We start from the raw sequence: 12,394 nt of genomic DNA, 5'->3' as shown, positions 1-12,394 counted from the left end.
CGAATATAAAACAGTTATTGGTCATAATTATCTCTTTCCGTCTGTGAATTTGAAACGAGGCTGGGTTCCCGTCTTGACGTTGCCCGACCTAGGAGAACTTGAGCATGCCGCTGAAATTGTCCTGGCTAAATCTGTGCCATCGGGCATAATCAAACGTGGTGGTTCTGTCTGGTCTGTCTATGTAAGTCGGGTTCTTCTTTGTCTCGCGCTTCTTCTTGTACTGCCGGTCTGTCGTTCCTGTCGGCCCTTTGCCTTTACTCACGCTCAGTAGAGTCGGGCATTGGGCTTTCCAGTGTCCGACATACCTACAAAAAGCGCATTGGGCTGGCCCTAAGTCTGGTCGTCTTTTGCATAGTGTCGGGGGATAAGTTGTGGGTAGCGATGTCCTGGGGTTGTCCTGTCGGTATATTTCTCTATTTGGTTTGTCCTCGTCTTTTCTCTGTCGTTGCATAGCCTCTCTGCGCCACATACCGAGACTGTCGAGCATAATTGGCGTTGTCTTATTATTTCGAAGGGCTATTTCTAACGTTTCTATTTTATCAAGGTCAAAGGATCCTGCCAGTGGCCACTGTTTGTCTTGACTCTCTTCGGTATACCTGTGCCACAATTTATTATAGGCTATGGTGACTAATCCATAGTTTATGAACATGTCCTTATTAGGGGTGCCTTCTAGTGGAGCTATATGGTCCACCTCTAATACTCGGTCCGGGCTAAACAGGCTATTAATCAGTGGGGAGAAGACAGACATGACGGCTCGTAACGAGGGACTAAAAAGTCAGCACTGCCTATCTTATCACTAGGTGCAAAGACCGGACAGAATATTTCTATTCAACGTTGTTTGCAGGCAGTGAATACCTCATGGATCAAAAATAATAAAAAGACCAATAAATAACAATGGGGAGAATGAGTAGGTCCGCAAAGATCTGCGTTACCTACCCTTTTCACTATCTGCAAAAAGGGTGGTCTCTTCCCTGTTTGCAGACAGGGAATCTCCAGGAAACAATAGTTTTGCGAACAACAGTTCAGTTTCAAGTAATTATTGAGTGGGGGAGAAAAAATAAGCACGGCTGCTGCCCTACCTATCCTCCACTGCTTGCAAAGAGAGAGCCCGTTGTTTCTCCGTTTGTAGACAGTGAATCTCCAAATAAATAAAAAGAGCAATACTAGTATTTTTAAACAATCAAGCAATCAAGCAATCATTTCGCAACTTGTCGTGATTACACGACCTTACCCGGACCATGTGGACAGTTTCTTGTCTTCCGAATCCAGCGCCCGATCGTCCTCTTTTTCTCGTATTTCTCACGGCACTCCTGATGGTCCCCAGTCAGGACCGTAGATCACTCGAGAGAGGTCTGTTCGGAACTAGTGAAGTTCGGATGATCGGCTGCCAGACGAGGGTCTATTGGGCAAGAGCTCTCCCGATCGTTGCAGTCGTTCACTCTGTCGTCGGGACCTCTCCCACTGGATCCACGAGTCGCTGATGGGCCCCACGTTGGGCGCCAATTGTAAAAACCTGAGGCGGGTCGGGGACAATCGATATTTGCCCGGCGGTATTGCCTCTGTGACCCTCTAGTTATTTAATCAATGAAGAGGCAGGCGCTGGAGACTGGAAAGCAGGAAACAAGGTTTTTATTTTCTCCGGAGGAGAACACAACGAAACGGACAGAAGGTATCGTTCTGAGGTGCTCTAACTGCATCCCTGAGGCCTGGCCTCTTATACACAAGTTTATCTTTTTATTGCATGTAACATATTCTCGTCGATACTTTGATGTACAGAAAGACATCCTCAGATCCCCCTTTGGGCCCGTTCCCACACACATTTACAGTTGAAGTCCCCACCCTAGTCACAACAGGTGATGAGTATCACGCAGCTGGATATTCCGCCGATTCACGGAATGTGGGGGGTTTGATCGGATCTCATGGAGTGGGGGCTTTGATCAACCCGGGGATCCTTTGATGGGGGAAGCTTTCTATTGTACGGGGAGGGGCAAGGAATGGTATCGGCAGAGCTGGGTGTCGGCCTGGGAACGGGGAAGACAAAACGGGCACGCAGGGAAAAAGGGGGTTTGCATCTAAGGGCCGGAGATCATGAAAGGGAAGCAGGGAGGTGTCGCGCTGGGAACAGGATGAGGGCCTGGGGCAGAGCAGCGCCGAAGAGGGGTTTATGACTCAAGGCAGGTGCAAGCAGGGGGTGGTCAGCGTGCAGGCTTAGTGAAGGCGAAGGGCTATGTCAGGGGCCAGCAGCATGCAAAAGGGTTCGCTCTGATCGGGGCATCTTAAAAAAATGGCGGGCGCGCACGACAAAAGTGTGGCATCAGGGGAAGAGGCAAGATGGCGCAGATAATGTTCACCAAAACGTACTAATTTTCAACACTATAGATAACATGAGTGACAATCATTACCATATCTATTAACAGGTAAGCATATAAAATGAATAAAAGAGGGAATCCTCATTACACCTTAGGGACATGTCATCACACATTCCTAACAAATTAATCTAATTCTAACCTATGTTATAGTTTGCTGAATTACATCCATGCCAATCACCTGCATAACTTTAAGCTATTTGGACTGAGTCAAGTCGGAATCCCCTTCCTCAACATCCCTGCAGTAACTGGTCCATCTACATTGCCCTGCCCCAATTACCTGTATCTGTTATAACTTTTTCATACATAGTAGCCTATAGAGCGAGGAGGGGTTTACACATTCTGAGCACCAGTATTTTATTCCACGGGACAATAAACAGGGCCGTGCAGGACAAGTGTATTGGCAACTCTGCTTTCCTGTCTACTGGATCATAGATGTTTAGGCTAAACAGATGGCCAGCTAGAAATCTACCTCAGCAGCTTCTGGAAAGCCTGCTTCGAAGCACTCTAAAGAAATTGTAGGAAGGCTGGTTTGTTAACGTTCCGCCATTACTTTAACTCTGTAGCACACAGAGAATGATGAAAGGGCATGGATTCTAACTGTCACTCATACTATTGCATCAAGAAACTGTCCTGTGGTCTCCATCCTCAGGCATGGAAATCCTAGATTGTATCTTAAACGTTGCAGCCCCTAACTCAGCTCTGTCCATTGTATGCCTCTGTCTTATGCTTAGATGCATAGCTCTCATCATCAGCATCCACATCTTCCTCCTTTGGCTGACTAGCATGGTGTGCTGGGAGTGACAACTCTTGTGCCTTCAAATCTATGGCCTTGGCATGGCTCATGACCTATTGGGGAGAGACAGAAGCAGTCTCTAAGCTCAAAGCGGAGGAGCGTCGTCCCACTGCTGAAAGGCAGCACATGAACATTTTTTTTATAATAAAATAATTTTATTATCAATTTTATTTTTCGCCTTCTCGGCCAAACTTGCCGAGAAGCCGAGGCTGCTGCACGTTAGAGCGGTGGGCAGTGGGGCCTGGTAGGGGGTATTTCGACAGACGATGACGAGGGAACATTAATTATTTATTTATTATTCCCTCGTCCTCATCCGTCGAAATCCCCCCACCACAGGGTCCCACCCTACCCCTCTTACCTGCAGTGTCTGCTGCCGAGTCTAGGTAGTGGCGAGGCTATGCTTTGCATCAGCAGCAGCCAGGCCCAGGAAGGAGGAGTGGTAGGTGCACTGTATGTGCGTATGTCGTTTTTGCCAGCCCTCTTAGTAAGGCCTAACTGACATGCACACTTACATTTCTCCATCCCAGCTGTCTTGCATAGCCAGATGGGAGAAGAGGCCCATTCTATTTCTCCTTAACTGAGCGGCATTTCAGCCACTCAGACCAATCCCTGCGCTTCTCTCATGCTGAGTAATAGCATAAGAGCAGTGTCTGGATTGGGTGGGGAGGGTAGCAGAGGAACACCGAGGTGGCTGGAGCAGAGAAGCACTGAGGCGGTGTCCAGGAGTGGTAGGTACGTTCTTATTTCTTTTATTGTCCTCCTGCACTGCCTTACCAAGTGTTAGTGGCAGCAGCCGCCACTGCCATAACATCCACTGGTTGTTTCTCTGGTGCTGCACCCATTTCACTATGCTTGCATTTTCCAGAATCTCCTATGATTGTTCTCGCTCTGCGTTCTGTGCTTGTACAGTTCCTCAAGCAAAGGTTATCACACCAGTGTTCTTCCTCCACTGGTCAATTGCCGGAGCTACCAGAATCAAATCCCTCCTTTTGAGAGAGCTGACATATGGGCTTATTTGCAAGCCCCCTATGCCGCCGATAAGTCTCTTTTTTCCATATTAAAAGTGACACACCGGCGGCCCAAGGCTTCTAAATATGGCCCCTAGTTAAGAAAAGCATTTGAAATACGTATTTCCCTAGGATAGCCGGAAACATTCTAATCACAACCTATTCCCAAGACCACCTCATCGCCACAAGGTAGTACACAGTTTAAGGTTGGTTGGGTAAAAGGGTGGCATGGGAAGAGGAGATGCTTGCATGCTTGATCAGGCCCTGCTCCTGATTGCCCAGCGACTGACATCCTTGGCTCTTCAGGTTGACTGGTTGACGGCTATAAGAGGCTGCTGGTCACGCCCCTATTGTAGATCATAATGTAGTCTACTATGTAAGTCTAGCAAGCTTTATAAGACATAATGGTATGACAACAGCAAACAGAAACATACAAGTTTATATAAACAAGAGGCATTATGATTACCCTTCTCCAACAAAGACAGGAAAATGTATAGGAACATTCCTAAGTAAGATGCCTTTTAAATGAGATGGGTAAGGTAGGATGAAGTTAAAACATTTATGGAAAGAAAAAACGACTTTAAAAAAACGTTTTTGAGGCTGAAAGTGATTTGTCTAATTCATGGGTGAGGATTCACACTCTTAACTCAAGGGCAGTAACAAGGAATGTGGAAGAAGAGGCTCTTGTGTCCTTATAAATTCAGAGACTGACTGATGATTGAGTGATTTAATTATGTGAAGAAGTCAACAGAATCCATGTTTGCCATATGGCCAGGGCACAGTTTGTAAAATAAAGAGCCCCGATGCCCGAAGCTTCTGTTGTTTCACCCGAGTTTAGGCTAGATTTAAGAAAGACCCTCAAGTAGAATTTAGGTGCAAAGGTAACCCCAAACATTATCTGAAAATACAATGATCTAGGAATTTTGATGTTATTTCTCTATGTTTTTTTCTTCTTTTGGGAGTTGCAGTTTTGGAATGTTTGGTTAATATTTCGTCGGAGATCATTTATTAGATAATTCATTGTACCTCTGCAATGCCACTTTTTCAAACATACTCTCAATGCAATTTATTGTTGTTAATAGCAATAATGTACAAATTAACAATAGGCACATTTTGTGATCAAGATCTAATTTAATGTTCTACGCACAAGATTATACGGGCGGGAGTTAAGGTTTAGTGACTACATCAAGGATGGAAAGGACATGCCTTAATATGTGAATTTCCTCCCTTTTTACTTTCTGTGGAGTAGCCACTATTAACGAATCAGCCGAACTTAACTTCCCTTTAAATTTACTTTATTTGGGGAATAGATGTATATAGGGTAAGTTCCATAGTTAAAGGGTGCTGTATTCTTGAACCGTTCTATCATTAGAATGTAGCACTACTTTACATATGACCCCATTACACAATCTGCCTTCAGCAGAGCCCCCCGTCATCCGCATGCCTCCCATATAGAAATGGGGACGCTGTCCGCAGCAATGGGACAGGCTCACTAAATGGGCCTTTCTTAACAGAAGCGTGCAAGGTAGGGGGCATCGCTGGCGTAATGTGTAGATCCAATGGGAACTACAGTGTAATCTATCTCAGACTCGCAGAGGCCTGGGTGTTGTTCGGGGCCGGACTGGCCGTAGCAGGCACCGGGCACTGGGCATTTGCTCAGTGGCCCGGAGGGGTGGAGGCCTGTTTTGTGCCTGTGGGGGGCGATTTCGTCACTGGGGGCTGGTTTTGTAGCAGTGCTGCAATATCGGCCCCCTGTAACAAAAGTTGGAGTGGTGCTTTTTACTAGCACCAACCCCACCCTCGCTCCGCTCCCAGGGCCGGTCAAGCAGCAATCTGCCAGGGCTGGATGCTGTTCCCAGTCCGGCCCTGGTATTGTTCTCCATCACTAATCTAGAACCTGCTTCCTCCACCACTCAAAGCTAAAATCATGGCGATCATATTTGGCTTGAAACTTTCATTCAGCCCTCAACTCAATGCCAGGATGAAGGCTGTGAACATGCAACTATTCTCACTTTGCAGTGTCTTTCTCCTTCAAAGCTTTCAATGAATTGTTCTCTCAAGATATCTCGAATTGGGATAGGTAGCCTACCACCTTTAGTTGTAGGGTTGCCACATATGTGGTGGGGGAGGTGTGAACGCTTTGTTGGAGACCTCTCTGTAAACATGGCTCCAATCTCACTCCTGCACTCCCGAGCCTTACCTTCTCTGGGTCCTTCCTGTCCAATCCACCTCTTCTGCACTGTCCCTTTCACTCCCATTCAAGTGACAGCCTTAATTCTCCATGGACTTTGAGGCAGCTTCAGAAGTGCTTTACAAGCTATTAAAGTAAACCATAGCACAACCCTTTAGATACAGTGCTAAAAAGGAGCAAAACGTTGCAAAATAGTGACAGCAAAGACTATGTAAAAAGCAACTTAAAGTAAAATGGGCAGAAGCTACCTTATATATGATAGTAGGGACCATTCTATATGGGCAAATCATCTTTAATATAAATATATTGTTGGGGAAAGAGGTTATGGCCTTTGAAGGATTGCAGCCAGGGGTGTTCTTTCCCTAGAGTGCCACAATTTGTCATTCTTCTAGTGCTCCATTTCATATTTAAAAGGCTGTGGATGAAATCTGAACTGAGGCACCCTCTCGTCTGACTCCCCCACCAACCAAGGCTGTTGTCTTCTAGTGAGGGAGTGCACTTGCCAGGCTGATGGACTAAATTTTGTTTTTACAGGAGGTTGGCGCATGTGAGGCGGGAATCCCGATTCCACAGTCTGATGTAAAACGTGAGTAATGTTAGCCTTAACCTGGTACACACTCTTCGATTTATTGCTTATTCAAAGCTACCAAACAGCCCTCCTTTTAGTCTACTGCGGTATATAGACAATGAAGTAAAAGGTGGGATTCTTTATTGTATTGTATCTGCATTCATATAACGCTTACTACCCCCTGATGAGGTGTTGAAGCACTTAATGCCAGGTGAGCAGCACACTGCTCCAGAACCCAGGGTGTGGTGGTTAATCCAGTGGTTCTTGTATATTGGGATAATTCTTCTGCACTAAAGTAAACCATTCCATGGATTCACTATGGTTTCTTTGTAGTAGATTTAAGTAATAGGTGTTACGTGTGCTCATCACTGGGGAACAGTGAATATGTGAAGATCATGCAGATGTTTTTGGGTGTAATAGATAAGCTAGAGGAGATTAGACAGTATTAGTTTGCATGGGTATGACTTTCAAAACTGTAATCCAGCTTCACCTCAAATGAACCAAAGTTCTCAGTTACAATGATATAAAGATGGGAAACTTGATATGGAACAAAGTTCTCCTGCTGACAAGTTATATTATTGGCCTTGATATAGCAATTGTAGAACCTGATCCTTACTGATGACCATCTGTTTTCCATACTTCAATAGGTGCTGCCTCACGGCGTAAAGACCTGGAAGATACGCGTTCCACTCAGCTGGTAATGGTCAATGCCTGAGATCAACCGGCTCTCCAATGAGCTTCATGAATAGCTGCGCTCAAGCTTCGCAAGGGACCTCTCATGTTGTCACCTGCAGTGCTGCTGATGCTTTCACAATGGAGATTAATAAAGTTTCTTCTTGATAACCTGTATTGTGGTTCCTGTTATTCGATGTAGTACATGTTAGAAGAGTACCAGTGATGTACATCATGCACATCAGTTAATGGGACTAAGAAGATCTATTTTGACAGCTCTTTAAATGCTACTGCAGCCCAGGTCTCCTTGAACACTTCTCGAATTTTGATATTGATCACAGTTTTCTAAGATTGGTAAAAGAATGTTCCAGATTGCTCTTCAATTACTCAGAATTCACCTCATACTATAAATATTAAACAAAAATAGTCACATCTAAGTGATAATTAAATGACATCATTTTTTCCATAAACATTTAGACTTTTTTTTTATAGAGTTTTATATAGCGCAAACTTGCCCCGAAGGTATCGGGTATCAGAGTGCTTTACATAGGACCAGTTGTGTTGTGTTACATGAGGATACATTTTTTTTTTTTGGGTTAGGCCCTAACTTAAACATCTCTTGAAATGTAATAGAGTTACCTACATCCTCCTGAAATACTAATTAGTTAGCCACATTTTACAGAATATATAAAAATGCCACGTCTTTACATTTTAAAATCATTATCAACTTGCTATTGATATTTATAGAAAGCGCTAAATATCTCCCTTTATACTACTACTTGCACATAAAATATTTGACATAGTTCTGAAGTGCAAATTAATTACAACACGTTGAAATTAATTTCTGGTGTTCTTAAGTAAATAAAGATGACACAATTTATCCTTGACATGCGGGTAGGAGAACTGAATTCACCCTAAAGCAAATAGCACTGAACACAGTTCAAAATTCGGATCACAGCAAATTATGAATTGTCCTAGTTTCTCCACACAAAATTACAAAAATGCATAATTTGGAATGTAATCAAAACAAAATAATTTATGATAAAAATCGAAGTTACTCATTAAAAGAATCACTATTTTGTAACAATGCAAACGTGTTCTTAAAAACAAAGTGGCCACATTTCGTCACTTGGTGGGTTACAAATATCAAGCCAGTGCATTAATTCAACTCTTTCTCAGTGCTACAAATCGGCACACATTTTTTCTGATAGTCAAATTATTTTGCAAAATGCAAAGCGTTTTAATAAACCTTCACTGTGCTGTACTTCCTATATGTAGGAAGTATGTACTGCATAGCAAGTGCTTATTTATTTAGCACTGTTCCAGTAACTACATGAAACATATTGAAGGTGGCCACTGCCCACTGCCCACTGCCTCCCAAAATATATAGAGCTGGCCATCCATTTTCTGAAATCTAAACAAAATGGCCCCATATTGTCTATAAATGTCTTTACGTGTCTGAGAAGAGCATCCAAAGGACTGCCAAGATATGTGAACTATATTGCATTTTATCATGCCTAAATTTGTAGCAATTACCACATTAGTCTTTGCAGGTTATAGAAATAAACTATTCCTCTTGAAGGTATATACAAATCTCTACTACCATATTGTGGAAAAGCTCATATTTCCCTCTTGAAATGCACATGAATCATTTCATCTATACTTGAAATCTGTAGAAAGTAATGCGTTCCTGAAATTTATATATCATCTTCAAAAAAAGGAAACAAGATTATTTCACATCTTGTAGTCATTTTTCAAAATGTGGCTACTTGCACTGAAATAGTACCTATCACCTATAATCATCTGAGTGTGATGCAGTGACATTTTTCTTTTGACTGATACAATTGGTAGCAACATGGAAGAGTACATTGCATTTTGAAAAGAAGCAAATCTCATTTTCAGAGGTAATAGTGTCAACTGAGCAAAAGAATTTGCGTAAAATCGAAGGAATTTCATGTGTTTAAGATATTGATTTTGTCTTTTTAAAGCTTCGTAAGGTGAATATGTATGTTAAATTTACACATGAGAGCATCGCAAATCACAGCTAGAAATCTACAGCATTACCAAGTTCATATTGCCAAATTTTAGGCGATGAACCTATGCAATGATATAGACAATAACGTCAATCTCAAATTATTTTCCTCAAACCCTTCAAAATTCTGCAGCAAAATTGCTGTCTGAAACTTCTTGCTTCAAGCCATATTTCCCTAGGTCTGAGAGATTGTCACTGAAGCAACGTGTAACATTCACAACAGCACATGACGGGGATAAACCTGTGTGGAGCAAATGGCTGAACACACTCTCTTCCTCTACAAACATGTTCTTTTCAAACTCTATTTGGTAGTAAAATAAAAACCCTGTAACTTGCCAGTTGTACTTTCTTCCTTCTAAGAATAAACGTATTTAGCACTCCTTGCCCCGACTCACAATACGGGATTGATCCTGGATCTGGTGATTGCAAAATGTGGTTTAATCAAAAGGATTTACCCAATCCTGGTGGACTAGTTTGACCACTTCCTTGTCCCAATTGTCCTAACATCTACAGGAACTATAAACAAAAGACAAGGCAGAAAGCCCACACAATGGATCAGAGTCTATAAAAATACAGTGGCCCTCTCAGGCAAGGTAACCGGTTCCCTCCATGAAACATGATTGCATTATTCACAAATCGCTCTATTCCAAACTCCAAATGGTCTCTCAATGAATCTCGCCACCTCAGGCAGACAATGTCATCCATGCAGTAAGTAAGTAACTTTATTATTAACTGTGAGATTACTTAAAATCTTTACAGTATAAAACACATAAACAACACCCCCCTCCCAAGTACCCTTCCCCCAGTAAAAACCCAATGTTCTGCTTTAAAATCGCACCGTGGCTACGCAGGCTCTATTTACTACTTTGTGTCCATTTAAAACTTCAATTAAAAGATTTTTTTTAAAATTAAAATATTAGGTTAGCACCGTTTCGCATATTTGCACCTTTAAGGATCAATGGTTATATAAGAGTCCAAAAGGGTCGTTCTCTCCATAATACTAATTGACATTAAGATAAATTCTTAACGAGCCCCCTGTCTGGGCCCAAGTTTGATTTCTGATTCCAGTGGCCTTGTAAGAAACCCCTGAATTAGGTGACGACTAACAGGGTTGGGGCACCAGATAATTTTCATTGCAGAATGACAGGACCCCTGAGTTCTGTGGCCTTTTGATGGAAATCAAGTGCAATTCTAATTTGATGGATAAACTTGCCAACCCTGGCAAGTAAACAAGTTGTGGTTTCTGAGAAGCACCAGTCCGAGGCCTCTCTGCAGGTTCTGAAGCCCAAGTCCTTTAGGGCCGGGCGCAGCAAACAATGACGATCGCTGGCCAGCTTTGAACAGCAGCATAAAAGGTGTAGCCATGATTCTCTGTGGTAGTTGCATAACCGGCAGGAGATGGTGCTGTCAGTTCGTGCCCATTTTGGGTTAAAATCCAAAATCTTGAGGGCCAGGAGGCGCAAGTACAGAATTTTCTTTCTTGCTTGAGCTGAAAGTGAATCTTGCAAATATGGTTGAACTTTGTCAGGAGTATATGACTTGTCCAGGGCCAATGTGAGGGAGTTGTACCGGAGTGATGAGCGATCCAGTTCAAACGAGATGGTCTGGACTTGGCGCTTTACAGCTTGGGCCCAGGCAGAATAAGGAATTTCCTGAAGGGGCATGCTCTTTCCCTCGATTTTCATCCGTGCAGTAAAAATGTCCTCCCGTTGGAGCTCTTAGTATGTAAAAAGAAGAGGAACCCCTGGATCTTCACCCAAACTATGGACCTGTATTCCCGATTGTGTCAGGATGAACCCATTGTTCAACATCTTGAAAAGGGAGGTAAAAAGCGACTTTCCCGGGCTTAACTGCCCACACTCTCCTACGTTGTTACTCTCTGATTATATGCCTTTAATTTTATTTATCTTTATCTGCCCTTTTTGATCCTATCCTAATTTGTGTCTTCTAGAGCTTCTGGAATAAAACGTTGTGATCCAATTATATGTATAAAACCATGTGTTATTTGAATAAGAATCATATAACTATTCTTGTGTGTATTGCGAAGCTGAAAAACCCATCCTGTTCTCCAGCGGAGTTATAAACTATCTAATGCTTATAATTGAAATCAATCTCTCCATCCTTCATTGTAATGTCTCAAATACTCTGTTTGCCACTAGATACTTCCTTAATCACTTCCTTCGTACTCTCATGCCCACAATGTTTTGGATTTTGCTACAATGACTCATCATGCAGCACTCTCACACTGACACAAATCTTGTTTGTGTTATATAAAAATTCAAATAAACAAATGAACAAACAAACCCAGCTCTAAGTGCTACAGCAACCCACAATGCTAACCTGCCACTGCACTATGGATGGCCAGGGTCTCAGCTATCCATAGTCCAGTGGGTGCGATGTTGTGAGGAGCCCACTATACCACAAATGTAGCTGTTGTTTGCTACCAAACCACAGGATGGGGTAGTTTCCTTGCTTGCATTATGGCCCATAGCAGCTTTGCTATTCTGCTAGACAGACCTCAGCCCCTTATTCCAGACCCCCTCCCCACTTTTAAATCGCAACCGTATCCTTAGTACAGAGATCTTCAAAGTGGAGGTCACTCTTGGCGTCATCTCCTGGGGGGCTGGCGCAAGGTTCAGCAGCAGTGTTGGGCCATAAGGTCAGGGGAGGGACAGGAGGAGGTTTAGTGTACAGTGCCTGTCAATGAGAATAGGCTGGAAAAAGTCCTTGCTTGGGGGTTTCCGGGCTGCCTTTGTTCACAC

The 12,394-nt window shown here is 43.1% G+C and overlaps 1 protein-coding gene across 1 annotated transcript in view; it reads left to right on the top strand.

The window, feature by feature from the left end:
- LOC144791996 (uncharacterized) overlaps positions 1 to 7,775 on the top strand; it is a 125,987-nt gene extending 118,212 nt beyond the window's left edge. Inside the window, exons 16-17 of the mRNA XM_078666864.1 lie at positions 6,895 to 6,946; positions 7,576 to 7,775. Of these exons, the coding sequence (XP_078522990.1) occupies positions 6,895 to 6,946; positions 7,576 to 7,643 (120 nt within the window). The 3' untranslated portion in view covers positions 7,644 to 7,775. The remainder of the gene's footprint in view (positions 1 to 6,894; positions 6,947 to 7,575) is intronic.
- Positions 7,776 to 12,394: the final 4,619 nt, after the last annotated feature.

The sequence above is a fragment of the Lissotriton helveticus genome, chromosome 11 (assembly GCF_964261635.1).
Source record: "Lissotriton helveticus chromosome 11, aLisHel1.1, whole genome shotgun sequence".
NCBI lineage: Eukaryota > Metazoa > Chordata > Amphibia > Caudata > Salamandridae > Lissotriton > Lissotriton helveticus.
This window is presented reverse-complemented; position numbering and strand designations above follow the sequence as displayed.